Genomic DNA, 12,178 nt, shown 5'->3' on the forward strand with positions numbered 1-12,178 from the left:
GCTCCAGGCTCTGAGGTGTCAGCACAGAGCCCGATGGCCTGATGTGAAGCTTGAGCTCGTGAACCGCAAGATCATAACGTGAGCCAAAGTCAGATACTTAACTGAGCCACCCGGGTGCCCCATGTTAACTAACTGGAATTTAAATTAAAACTTAAAAAAAAAAAAAAGATATGGTCATGTAAACTGAGATGACATAGGTTTTAAATATGTGCATATTTTCATTTATGCACTGAGCAATGAAGAAGTTTTTAATCTCTGAAAGATATATCCTCCTGTTCCCTCCCACCTCACTCCTGCATCACATCGTAGGCAATAGTGTGCTCACAAGGAGCATTAAGGGGTTTGTCACAACTTGCAAGCAAAGCTTCTCCTTGAATTTTTAATACTCACCTGTCATTTTCACCGATTCATTAATTTAGATCCATTGGTTGGGCTTAACGATGCATTCTAAATGGGGGGGAGGGGGGAAGCAACACTGATGTCAGTGAATAAGGGCATTGACAAAATGTATTCAATTTATGTATATGCTTGTCTAGAGATATAAATATGTAAAAATGGAAACATGAAAAGAAGTACCCAAACTGACACAGCTACACAGAATTAAATTATCATATTTCACTGAACCTAACATTGTAAGCCACATCATTATTTTTTTATTCCACTAAGAAAAAGAAAGGAAAAAAATCTTACCAATTAAATCATGACATGCCACTGATTGTAAGACACATTCCAATTTTAGAATTGTTAAAAGGTGAAGAAAATGCCTATCTTAGAATTGATGGACTATGGTACCAAAAGTCACACTCAGTAGTAGCTAACTGTAAATGCTGACTCTCAGTGTGTGCAGAAAATTTTTTGTTTGTTTATTAAGAAAGTAGCTCTTATTAAGAAACTGTTGGTGGAGTAAATGGCTTCTTTCTAACTAATATAACAATGATGGTGATTTTAGTTGGTACCTTACAAGACAGACAGCTTGGTCAAAAGTCATCTTCAAGATCAATATACATGTACTTCAGCCCAAGAATGTGGCTTACTGAAGAGTCTTGAGAAAGGAGCACACTAACTCCCATTATTCTCTGGGAGACTTCGGGCAAATCTCATAAGTACACTGGGTCCTGGTTTCCTTACCTATGAAATGACTAGGTTGGACTAGAGTCTCATTTCTAACTCATCTCTCATTTCCCAGCTCTAGTGTTTTATGAGTCTACGATCCTGGTTTCATGTTGTCCCATCTCAACGGTCCAGATGTCAAGTTGAAATACATCCAAGGTGGAAAATTCTCTTGAGAGGGATTTTCTGCTGACCTGAAGCTTTAGCAGGATACTCCAAATTTGTCAAGTGAAGAAATGAATGATTGAATGCATGTCCTAATAATTCTCTTTGCTAACAAATCCTGAATACTAAGCTATAATATTTGTCTCTTCATGACTCTACTGAGGACACTGGCCCTTAAGTATTGAGACTGAGAGGAAGGGCTTACCTCTACCGCCCTTGATCTCCCCTTCAGTGAAGACATCCTCATCCGCAAAGCATCTCTTATCTGAAGAAGCAAGGACAGTGAAGAAACGACAACATCCCCAAAACCCAGAACTTCGAGACCAATAACCCTGGCAGAAGCAACGTCAGAAGCACTATGCTTAGCCAATAAAAGCTGAGGTGTCATTATAATTGGATTTACGATTAAAGTTAAAATTCTGGTTATGGTTTTTATTCTTCTAGATACACTCATACACAACCTCCTGTTGACTTGATTAAATGCAGGAAAGGAAGGAGTATAGTTCTCTGCTTTCCTCCTCTAAGCTGATGCCTGAAGCACCCCCGTAAAATTCACACCCAGGGACCAGGCTTTCTTCTCAAAGCTGCTTCATCCCCCTGCTACCTGAGCCGTGTGAAAATGTTCACAGTGAGTGAAACAGATTCAAATTACCTTGTGGTCCATGATGGTTCCAAACAGCAAGATGAAGAATCCCTGTGGCAAAATTCAACCGAAGTATGAGGGACTGTGAGGCAGACAATATCCCAACTGTTATTTTAATATCACTCTTCTAGATATCTTCAAGGACAGTTATTGGGTACTAGAAACTTCAGCTTCTATTGATGCAGATAAAAATGCACTGGCAAGTGTTCTCTGTGACTGTACCTCAAAGAAAAAGGATCACCTTCATGTCTGTGCATGAGAGTTATTGATATTTATTGAGTGGCTACAGATGGAAGAGAGTATTTTCTACATTATTGTATCTGTTTACTTTCCAAACCTTAAGTAGCTGATCTTACTCATAATAACAGCAACAGGACGCAACATGACATGGAATCTTGTAGTTCACAGTGACAATCATGGAAGGTGTCTGAGAAATGAAACCTGTATTATAGTTTACTTTCAGTTGGAATTAAAAGCCAAGAAATAGCAGGGCCTCTGAGCTGGTGGAATAAGTTTATATATAAAAGAGAGAAAATTACAGAAATATAAAATGCCAGGGTCTGTTCAAGTTTAAATTCTTTGGTTTCCTATGAAGTCATAATAATCGATAGTCAGTCTTTCTAAATGGTGGAAGTTGAACTTTCAGAAAATTCTGCATCCTTCCATGAGAGTGGAAGGAGCCTGGGTTTCTGAGGATAGTTTCATGGCAAAGAAACACTACTCAGAAGACTGAAATTTTTAAATGTGAGTCACAGGAAAAGCTTGCTAAGAAAAGTTGGAGTGTATTTACCTAAAAGTTTTTCAGTGTTTTTCTTTTGAGAAAGAAACAGAATAAAACTTTCAGGGTTTAATTAAGTTGCAAAGTAAAAAATAAAATAAAATAAAATAAAACGAGATCATCAGTCACCAAAGTAACTTCAAGAGTTGGGGAGATTTACATGAGTCCAAGAGCTTTTGATTAAAAAAAAGAAGATGAAGAAACAAAAAACAAACAAACAAAAAAAAAAAAACAGAAGTCAAAGGTTTCTCCTTAAAAGCCATGCAAGGGAAAGAGTGGAATGTTCTCCACAGTTATTGAAGAACGTATGAGGAAGATATATAACTGATCTGAGCTGGCATTTCTTAAAAGCCTGCTTTCCGTTTTATATAACGTTTTAAAATAGGGTAATAGGGACATGCTATAGGAATACATTGTTGCTTTACTAAGCAGTTATATTTATATATTTAAAGCAGCGGTTGGAAATTCTTTTTCTGTGAAAAACCAGGTAATGCATATTTTGAGCTCTACAGTTTCTGTTACAGCTAGCCAACTCTGCCATCGTAGCTCAAAAGCAGCCATAGGCAAAATGCAAACAAATGAGTATGGCTCTATTCCAGTAATACTACTTACAAAACCAGGCAGCAGGCCGTAGTTGGCCAAGCCCTGATTAAAAGCCTAACTAAGGATATGAACTTGCCCAATTTGCTATTATTCGTAGGTATAAAAAGTGGTCTGGCTAGCGACGGCTTCCCAAAAGCACATGCACAGTAGTCACATAGAGTACAACAATTTTTAAAGGGATCATTTTGCCAAACCAAGTGTGGTTAAGGCAAGATAAAGACAACATAGAGGATTTTAGATTCATATCTTTATCTTACTAAGGAGAAGGCCGAGGCCCCGAGAAAAGTGACATCTCTAAGGTCAGGCAACATGTGCAAGATCCATTTCAGGGAATCACAGCCTACATTTATTTCACAGCGAAAGCAGGGAAGAGGTGTAAGAGCTCCTCACTGGTTAACATTCAAAGAGAATGGCAAGGGTTCTCTCTCCACAGTATGGAAAACGACTGTTTCACTGAATCCCTAAATTCCTTGAGAAAGGATAAAAAAACCGTGCTTGTTTTGAGGCATTATATGTGAGTGTAGACTCACACATCTTTGGCCAAAGACAAGTCTTTGATAAATGAAGGTAACCTTCTTCTGACATTGAAACGTTAGGAGGGATCAGGGAGGACAGAAGGAAGGAGATGCCCACCTAACCAGCCTGATCAGCTAAATCCAAATCGACAACCAATAGGGTAAGGGAGGCCACAGCCAAATGTCACTAAGACATGGAAAGAGTTAAAAAGAACATTTTGTATTCTATATTTTTAAATCATGGTCATAGTTTGTTGTATAGCCAGAATAAGAAACTATGAAATAAAAATATCTTATGAGTAAGACAATTAATAATAATAATTAGTAAAAATAAGTCTCCCTCTTGGAACTTACCTGGAAAGCATTGAGCAGGGCAAAGATTATATGGAATATCAAGGAAGTGCCTTCTATAAGGGTGGCTATTCCAAAACCCCAGGTCAGTCCCAGCAATGGGGTAAGGATGGCAACATTTTTGCTGATCCTCATAATTATGGCCAGATCCTGAGCCTTGGAACTGCCAATAGAGGGCCTCTGAGTGTTGACAGCAACAACCAAAACCACCACAAGGTTCACGGCCACAATGACCAAGGCTGGGATGGCAAATGCCAAAAGGGCTTTGGTGTTGTCCCAGTTAAGCCAGCAGGCGTCGGGTCTCATGTAGCCTTTCTCCGGGACCGTGATAGCAACTGTGGTGCCAGCAATGACCAACGGGCACCCGTAGCCAATGGCAAAGCCGATGGCCATCATGCGGGTCTTCATCATCCTGCGGAAAACAACCAATATCCCATAGACGATAAGCAGTGCTTTGAAGAACATCCAGAAAAACAGAGAGAGGTAGAAAAGGTGGCTGAAAAATGTCAGTGCAACACACCAGTTGGAGTCCTGGGCCTTTTTGTGAAAGTTAGAGTTTATGATGAACCACACGTTAGCAATCAGGAGCGACACGGCGATGTTGACGATGCACACGTGACGCATGTAGGATATCTCTGTCACAACCACCCGGGACCACACAGCGGCTTCAATGATCAGGCAAAGAATCAAGCTTAAGATGGAGATGCTGAGCCCAATGCAGGTGATGTAGTCCAAGACTTTGCTGTCAACAGATTTGGGGGACATCAGAATGGAAAAGGACATCACCATGCCGGTGTAGTTACACTGGCATTTTACTTTGTTCATGATCTCCAGCGTGGTTTCACACACATTTTCGTCCCACCTCCTTTTCCTGGAGTGCCAGCCAACACACTGGGCCCGGGCATTCTGGGATTTATTGATCTTCTCGAAGGTGAGTAAGACTTGCTTCAATCTTTCTGGTAAAATCACTGAAAGGACGAGACCATTTACAGGTCTTGGAAAACTCACATTCGGCAGGTGGACTTCTCTCAGTATGGCCCCCAAAGTGGGAAAAGCTATGCTAATGGCTTGGGATGCATTTGGTGGCAACTTCCACAGCTCTTGCCTGGGAATTTCTATCATTCCTATGAGACCCTCTGTCATATTGTTCATGCTCGTGGAGAAGTTGAACTTTTTCTCTGAGGTATCATTGTTGATGTGAAACCCCTTTGTCTGAATGAAGAGTTCATCTGCAATGTTCTCAGAATCCTCGTGGATGTGGAGTTGCCTTGCAAACAGATTCATTGACTGCAAAAAATCCGAGCTGGTATTTTTGTCTGGAATGAAAGCCCAATTTGAAATGGCTGCTGTATCGAGGATGTGGTTGGCCACTTCACTATAACTCTGCCATGGACAAAAGTGGAAATTTACACTAAGGATTTACACATTATTGTAGAAAGTCAATTTCTAAAATCTGAAACTTGTAAAGATCAAACGATCTGATCTTATTTAACAAAATTTTCTTCAGGGGCGCCTGGGTGGCGCAGTCAGTTAAGCGTCCGACTTCAGCCAGGTCACGATCTCGCGGTCCGTGAGTTCGAGCCCCGCGTCAGGCTCTGGGCTGATGGCTCAGAGCCTGGAGCCTGCTTCCGATTCTGTGTCTCCCTCTCTCTCTGCCCCTCCCCCGTTCATGCTCTGTCTCTCTCTGTCCCAAAAATAAATAAACGTTGAAAAAAAATTTTTTTCTTCAAATTCCCTGTTTATTAGAATTTCATGCTAATAAGCCTTCAGAGAAGGCAAAAAAGTGAAACAATAATTAAACTCAAATAAAAGTCACAGGTATAGTTTACTTGCTTTATTATGTGCCCTGGGGCAGCATTTGTAAACTGCAGTCTCTATAACCCAAGATTCCCGTGAGATAGCAATGATTGCTTAATGGAGGGAATTGGGAATAGATTCTATAAAAACCTAAATTTCAGAAATACTGTGTGCCACATCCCGATATCCCCTACTCTTATAAAGAGGGCCAATCTTCGTTAACATATAAAAGGTTCTAAAAAGTCCCGCCATAAGGAAACCTGCTTAACTTTGTTTAACCCAGAATTCCTACATGTGCTATGTACAGAAATCTCCGTTAACATTTCTCGAAATAATTATGTTCTACAGAATGAAATTTGGGCAACACTAGAGTGGACACAGTCTTGTTCACAGCCATCCTTTTGTGACATTCCCTTGAAAATAGTCTGTACAAAAACATGTATTAAAAATGTGCAAACTTCTCGAACACTTCCATAAACTAGAGTGAATTGATACACCAGGCTGAAATAAAATGCCCATCATTGTTATGGTTGCCGTGGTTGTCATACCTTGTACCCTGAAGAGTACACTTGAAACTGTTTAAATGCAAGATTTGTTTTAAAAAAAGAAGAAGAAGAAGAAGACTGTCAGTTTTTTCAATGAAACGAACAAAGAATACCTTCATCTTCTCTGGGGTAACATTGTCAGACAAATCCATAGAAATATTTCTTAATAACTCCACTATAAATGCAATGTTTCCAGACGTGGCTTCTGATGATTTCACAACATCAATTATGCAGGCGTAATCAACTGGACAGTTCCTGCGGATTCCTTGGGCTACACTCTCCAGGGGCTCTGGAGCTCGGAAGTCAAGAACGTACAGAGGGACGGATGCTGCGGCTACGGAAAGGCGTAATGCACTATTGAAGTCCTGTTTTTTTTAAAAAAATAAAAAAACAAAGTTGCTTTGTTCAAATGTGATTAAGAACCTAACATATATCAGAGTAAAGGAGCTAAAGGCACAATAAGCCACATGGGGAAAACAGAGAAGCAAGTGGTCCTGAAAAGTCGTTGGGATGGCGGAAAAGACCGAGAGGAAGGTGGAGTCACGCACAGACTAGAGGTTCCACCAAAATTGCCCCAGAGATCAGGATACTGACCTGTTGCTTCCAGGACAGTGATTTTAACTCCAGTATGATAACAAGACAGTTTTCTCCAGATATGTGGAGAGATTCTAAAAACAAAATTTGCCTTTTTGATTTTTTTAAAGGGGGGGTCCCATGGAATTTAGGGGTGGGGTGGGGAATGGGTTTTTGGAGGTTGGCAGGTCAAACAAAGAATTGCTAAAGTGTCATTTCAAGAAGTTTCGAGTTCACTAATTAGGAGAAAGTAAGCACAAATCCATATTTAGAGCTCACTCTTTAACCTGTAAGCATTCACCATTGTGTGAATGAGTTTCAGATCTTATTTTTAGAAACGATTCTGAGAGGGAGAAGAAGGGGGGGGCGGGGAGAGTACCGGAGAGTTTGGGTAAGGAAGGAGAAGAGACAAATTTCACCCACTGCACCATTTTCCCGAGTCCAGATGTGAGATTTATTGTCGTGCTGAACAGAACACGTGAAGAATGCCTTTACCACATCCTGGGCTATGAGCCCCAGAAGCCAATAATATGCAAATGCATCACCTTAAAGAATGTTTCCGCAGATAAGCTTGTACACGTTTCAGTTGACTTTTGCCACTTGTTTTGATGACATGTAAATCCTATTTCTCCGCGAAAGTGCTGAGCACAAGGCTGGCTGCAGTTGGAAGCTGTGAGGCAAGGTCCACGGCATTTCTCTGAAAAGGAAAGGGGAGGGGGCTACTCAGCATTTCTGCACTCTGACAGAGGCAGCTAACATTCCAGGGATTGGGGGATTGCTTTTCAGAGGAGGTGACATGGAACAGTGTCCTCAGCACCAAGTAAGGCTTGCCAGGCGGACTGCAAAGCTGATGTCTAGGCAGAGAGAACAGCACATAGAAAGTAGAGATCACAGGTCATACAGAAAGGCTAGGTCAGAGCATCTGAGCGGTGTGTAGCAAGAGATAAGGATGGGAGAAGTAAGCAGAGGTCAAGGCATGAAGGACCTTAAATTCTGTGCTAATATGGGGGTTACCAGAAAACATGACTGGAGTCGCTTTTGAAAGATAATTAAAGATAGTGTAGGCAGCCAAATTTTCTGTAAAGGGCCAGATAAAGTTGCCAGATAAAATACAGGAAGCCCAGTTAAATATTGATTTTATTTTTCAGATACACTCGATTCTCATTATTTGCAGTAATTATGTTCTACTGCCACAAGCATCGAATGAGGGGAAATCAAGGCAGGTTCTTACGAGCTTCTCCTCACAGCCTTTTCATCAACCAGTCAGTATATGGGCTTGTTTTGTGTGTTTCTATTTAAAGACACCTTATTTATGTTGTTGATTCATTAGCATTGAACTCATGGCCAATAGCACCATCGCTCATAACAGCACAGGAACAAAGTTTAACTAACACATGCATTTACTCCTTAAGACACACGACAGGCTTCTTAGGAACACCAGAACTACCCTCAGGAGCCATTTTAAACTGCACCAATCACCAAAAACATCACCAACAAAAAGCACAAAAGGCAAAACATAGGGCACTACATACATCACAAAAAGAACACTTGTTTAGAGTAGGAGACCTGGAACAAGAAGGCAGAGAGCCACCTCGTTTGACTCGGAACTTGCACCTTAGCTAACTCAAATTATTTTTTTTCTGTCTGTGAATGATCCAGAAAGCATGGTGAGTAGAGATTGGGGGGTTACAAATGAATTTCAATGAGCAAGAGAATTTGCAAATACAGAATCCACAAACAACAGGGATCCACTGAAAGCATTCAGTTACACAATGAATAAGTTTTTAATATACACATGACCCATGCAATATCCTTCATTGTTTGTCCGACACGAAAGCTTAACGAGGCAGTCCATATTTTTAATTGCTAAATGACAACTGTGGCCAGAGAGTAAATATTTCCAGCCTTGAAGGCCATGTGGTCTCCGTCAAAACTACTTAACTCTGCCTTTGTGGCATGAAGGCAATCAAAGACAATACGTAAAATAAATGGGCATGGCTGTGTTCCAATATAACTTTATTTCTAAAACTTGGTGGCAGGCCTAATTTGGCCCTGGGGTAAAGTGGATTGACTTGAGGCAGGGAGCCCAAGAATGAAGTTGTTGAAGTAGTCCCAGGAAGAATTGCCTTAGGAGAGTGGTAGTGGAATGAAAAGAGGTAGATCATAATGAGAGGTGGTAAGGTGTTGAAATCAATAAGATGTAGTGAGTAATTGGCGGTGAGTCAAGGGATGCATCTATATTTGCGGCTGGGACAGCTCCGTGGTTGACTCCATGCATGGAGAAAGGAAATAAGTAAGTTTGCATTTTTCTTTACCATCTACCCAACTGCCTCTGGTTTGGCAAGTTATTTAAGCTGAGTGCTTCTCAATTTCTTTATCCAGACAATTGGAGGCAATGCCACAGTCTTGTTACAAACATTGAAGGAAATAGCATCCTGTCCAGCACTTAGAACGCTGTTGTCATAAATACTTAATGAAGGTTACCTATCTTTCTCTCTCTTTTCTCAATTCTGCATCTATGTAGAGATGTGTTTGGGCTAAAAATATAGTTGGCCATGTCTGTGGAGAATCCAGGTATCTCTACTATTTGGGGGAGAACCACATGTTTGTACTATCATAGCATGATTATCTCCATAGTTTATCTCTGACTTCTTGAGAGCAACCAGTCTCACCAACATGATACCTATCTTACATCACTTCAATAGACCTCTCAGAACCAGTGTTACATACATTTACGCATTCTGAAAATATCTTTGTAGAAAGGAATGAATTCTGTCCTGTTCCCTCTTCTGCCTTGTGAGCTCATTAGTTCAAACATATTTCCCTTCAGGGTTTTAAAGTGAACACTTGCCTTCTACTCTAGAACACACGTGAATATTTGCTGAATTGCATCAGTGACTATGTCATAGATAATGTACAATTGTCAGTGAGTCTATCAATACTGGTAAACAATGAGAACTTGTTAGAGACTGTCATTCTAATTTTTTTTTAATGTTTTATTTATTTTTGAGACAGAGAGAGACAGAGCATGAGCAGGGGAGGGTCAGAGAGAGAGGGAGACACAGAATCTGAAACAGGCTCCAGGCTCTGAGCTGTCAGCCCAGAGCTTGATGCGGGGCTCGAACTCACGGACTGCGAGATCATGACCTGAGCCGAAGTCGGACGCCCAACCGACTGAGCCACCCAGGCGCCCCCTTTTTTTTTTAATTTTTTTAACGTTTTATTTATTTTTGAGACAGAGAGAGACAGAGCATGAGCAGGGGAGGGTCAGAGAGAGAGAGACTGTTATTCTAATTGAAAGCTTGTGGTCTGGGACATGCTTGGCCACAGCCAAGTCTTCCTTTACTCTGTCCAGTCTCCATATGGAAGAAGACTGTTCTGTAGACACATACCTTGTATCGTTCCAGTCTTGAGTTTCCCTTCAGGATGTTGATGTTTATCTCCATCCTGTAAAACATAAATTCCCAAAGGTCCGCTTTACTAGACTCTCCTCTCTCATCTCAACATAGAGGCTCCATGTGGATATAAAGTAAAAACGTGTTCAGGACTAGGCCAGAAAACTGGCGTCCATGTATGACATCATGGGAACTTGCAGAGGGAAGCATTAGAGGTGAGCACAGACAAAGAACAAACTATTTTCTGATGAGACCTAGAAGCTTGCCAGTGGTCACTTGGGCTCTGAAGGTCAGGTTAATGGACTGAATCCATATTTTGGAAAGCTTTAAAAAAAAAAAAACAATGAACATTACTCTTTTTTTTTTTTTTTTTTTTTTTAGTTTATTTCTTTTGAGAGAGAGAGAAAGTGCAAATGGGGGAACAGCAGAGAGAGAGAGGGAGAGAAAAAGAATCCCAAGCAGGCTTAGCACTGTCAGCACAGGCCCAGTGCAGGGCTTGATCTCACAAACCATGAGATCATGACCTGAGCTGAAATCAAGAGTCCAATGCTCAACCGACTGAGCCACCCAGGGGCCCCTGGAAAGTTGAAGTACCCAGGGAGAACACAGATGTAGCAATTGTAACACTAAGCTCGTCTCCATCTGTATTAACTGTAACTATGAAATGGAGCTTATATGACCCTCCAGATACCATTATATCCCCCAGAAAGGTAGAGATGAGCAGATGCTAGGAATAATCAGTAGGTGACAATAATAAAATCACAAACTCTTTTGTAGCTATAAAGGGCTATAAACATTATCTAAAAGAAAAAAAAAATACCCTGTAGGTTACAGATAAGGAAATTAAGACTCAGAGAAGGAAAGCATCTTGTGCAGCTAATGAGAAGGAAAGTTAAAGTCTGGAGCTGAATCAGTAGCTGCCAGGCTGGTACTTCCTCCTCCCAATGGCTGCCTGTCTACATTCTCTGGGGCTTGAAAAGTCATTTTCCTACTCTCCTATAGTTCCATGTCACACCCTGCAAATATACTGTTGCAAGGCCCAGCCACCTCTCAACGTTTCTTTGTTCCCTTTAAAACAAAAAACAAAAACAAAAAACTATTAGCAAGACTAAAACTGTAGTCATTTGAACATTTATTTAAAATCACGTCCTGTATCATAAATTTAGCTATCTGGGAGAACTGACAGATTTCTCTATGGGACCACGTAAGAATGGATCAAACTTACTTTGACGCTCACCTTGGATCTATAGTGAGAACATTCCGTGGCCAGGAATAACATTAAACAGCAAAGCATCGTTTCCTGGGACTTCATTTTTCACACATTAGGATCTTCACCTGCAGGAGAATGAAGGTGGATCCAGCTGAAGGTGATAAGGCCGAACAATGCAAAACTTAGCCGACTAACGAAACACTTGGTGACCCTACAGGGTACTCTGAGATATGCACACCAAAACGTCCTGCTCTAAGAAAGAACACCAATATCTACTTTCAAGTTAGCTAACATGTAAAAATGAAAGAAAGAAAGAAAGAAAGAAAGAAAGAAAGAAAGAAAGAAAGAAAGAAAGAAAAGAAAAGAAAGATAGAAAGAAAGAAAGAAAGAAAGAAAGGAAGGAAGAAAAGAAAAAAAGAAAGACTTTTTCTCAAATGTTAACTTTTCTACAAATAATACATGGGAATGATGGAAGCACCAGGAAAGATACACG

At 40.7% G+C, this 12,178-nt stretch overlaps 1 protein-coding gene across 1 annotated transcript; it reads right to left on the reverse strand.

Annotated features, from left to right (window-relative positions):
• Positions 1–399: 399 nt before the first annotated feature.
• Positions 400–11,787, reverse strand: ADGRF4 (adhesion G protein-coupled receptor F4). Its single transcript, XM_047101376.1, has 8 exons — positions 11,701–11,787; positions 10,473–10,527; positions 7,626–7,777; positions 6,621–6,872; positions 4,169–5,548; positions 1,928–1,969; positions 1,481–1,540; positions 400–447 (listed from the first exon to the last, which is right to left on the reverse strand). Exons 1-8 carry the CDS (start codon positions 11,785–11,787, stop codon positions 400–402), a joined length of 2,076 nt encoding a protein of 691 aa, XP_046957332.1.
• Between the last annotated feature and the right edge of the window lie 391 nt (positions 11,788–12,178).

The sequence above is a fragment of the Lynx rufus genome, unplaced genomic scaffold (assembly GCF_022079265.1).
Source record: "Lynx rufus isolate CCGP_SWC_20201006 ecotype Redwood Valley unplaced genomic scaffold, mLynRuf1.p SCAF_6, whole genome shotgun sequence".
NCBI lineage: Eukaryota > Metazoa > Chordata > Mammalia > Carnivora > Felidae > Lynx > Lynx rufus.

What these genes read in the sequence shown, in the direction of transcription:
- ADGRF4 (XM_047101376.1), bottom strand. Translation starts at nt 11,787, where the DNA reads ATGAAGTCCCAGGAAACGATGCTTTGCTGTTTAATGTTATTCCTGGCC. An exon ending in TTACCCCAGAGAAGATGAAG is followed by an intron (nt 5,549 to 6,620) that starts GTATTCTTTGTT and finishes TGTCCATGGCAG; the next exon opens with AGTTATAGTGAAGTGGCCAA. An exon ending in CCCTGCTCAATGCTTTCCAG is followed by an intron (nt 1,970 to 4,168) that starts GTAAGTTCCAAG and finishes ATTTTGCCACAG; the next exon opens with GGATTCTTCATCTTGCTGTT.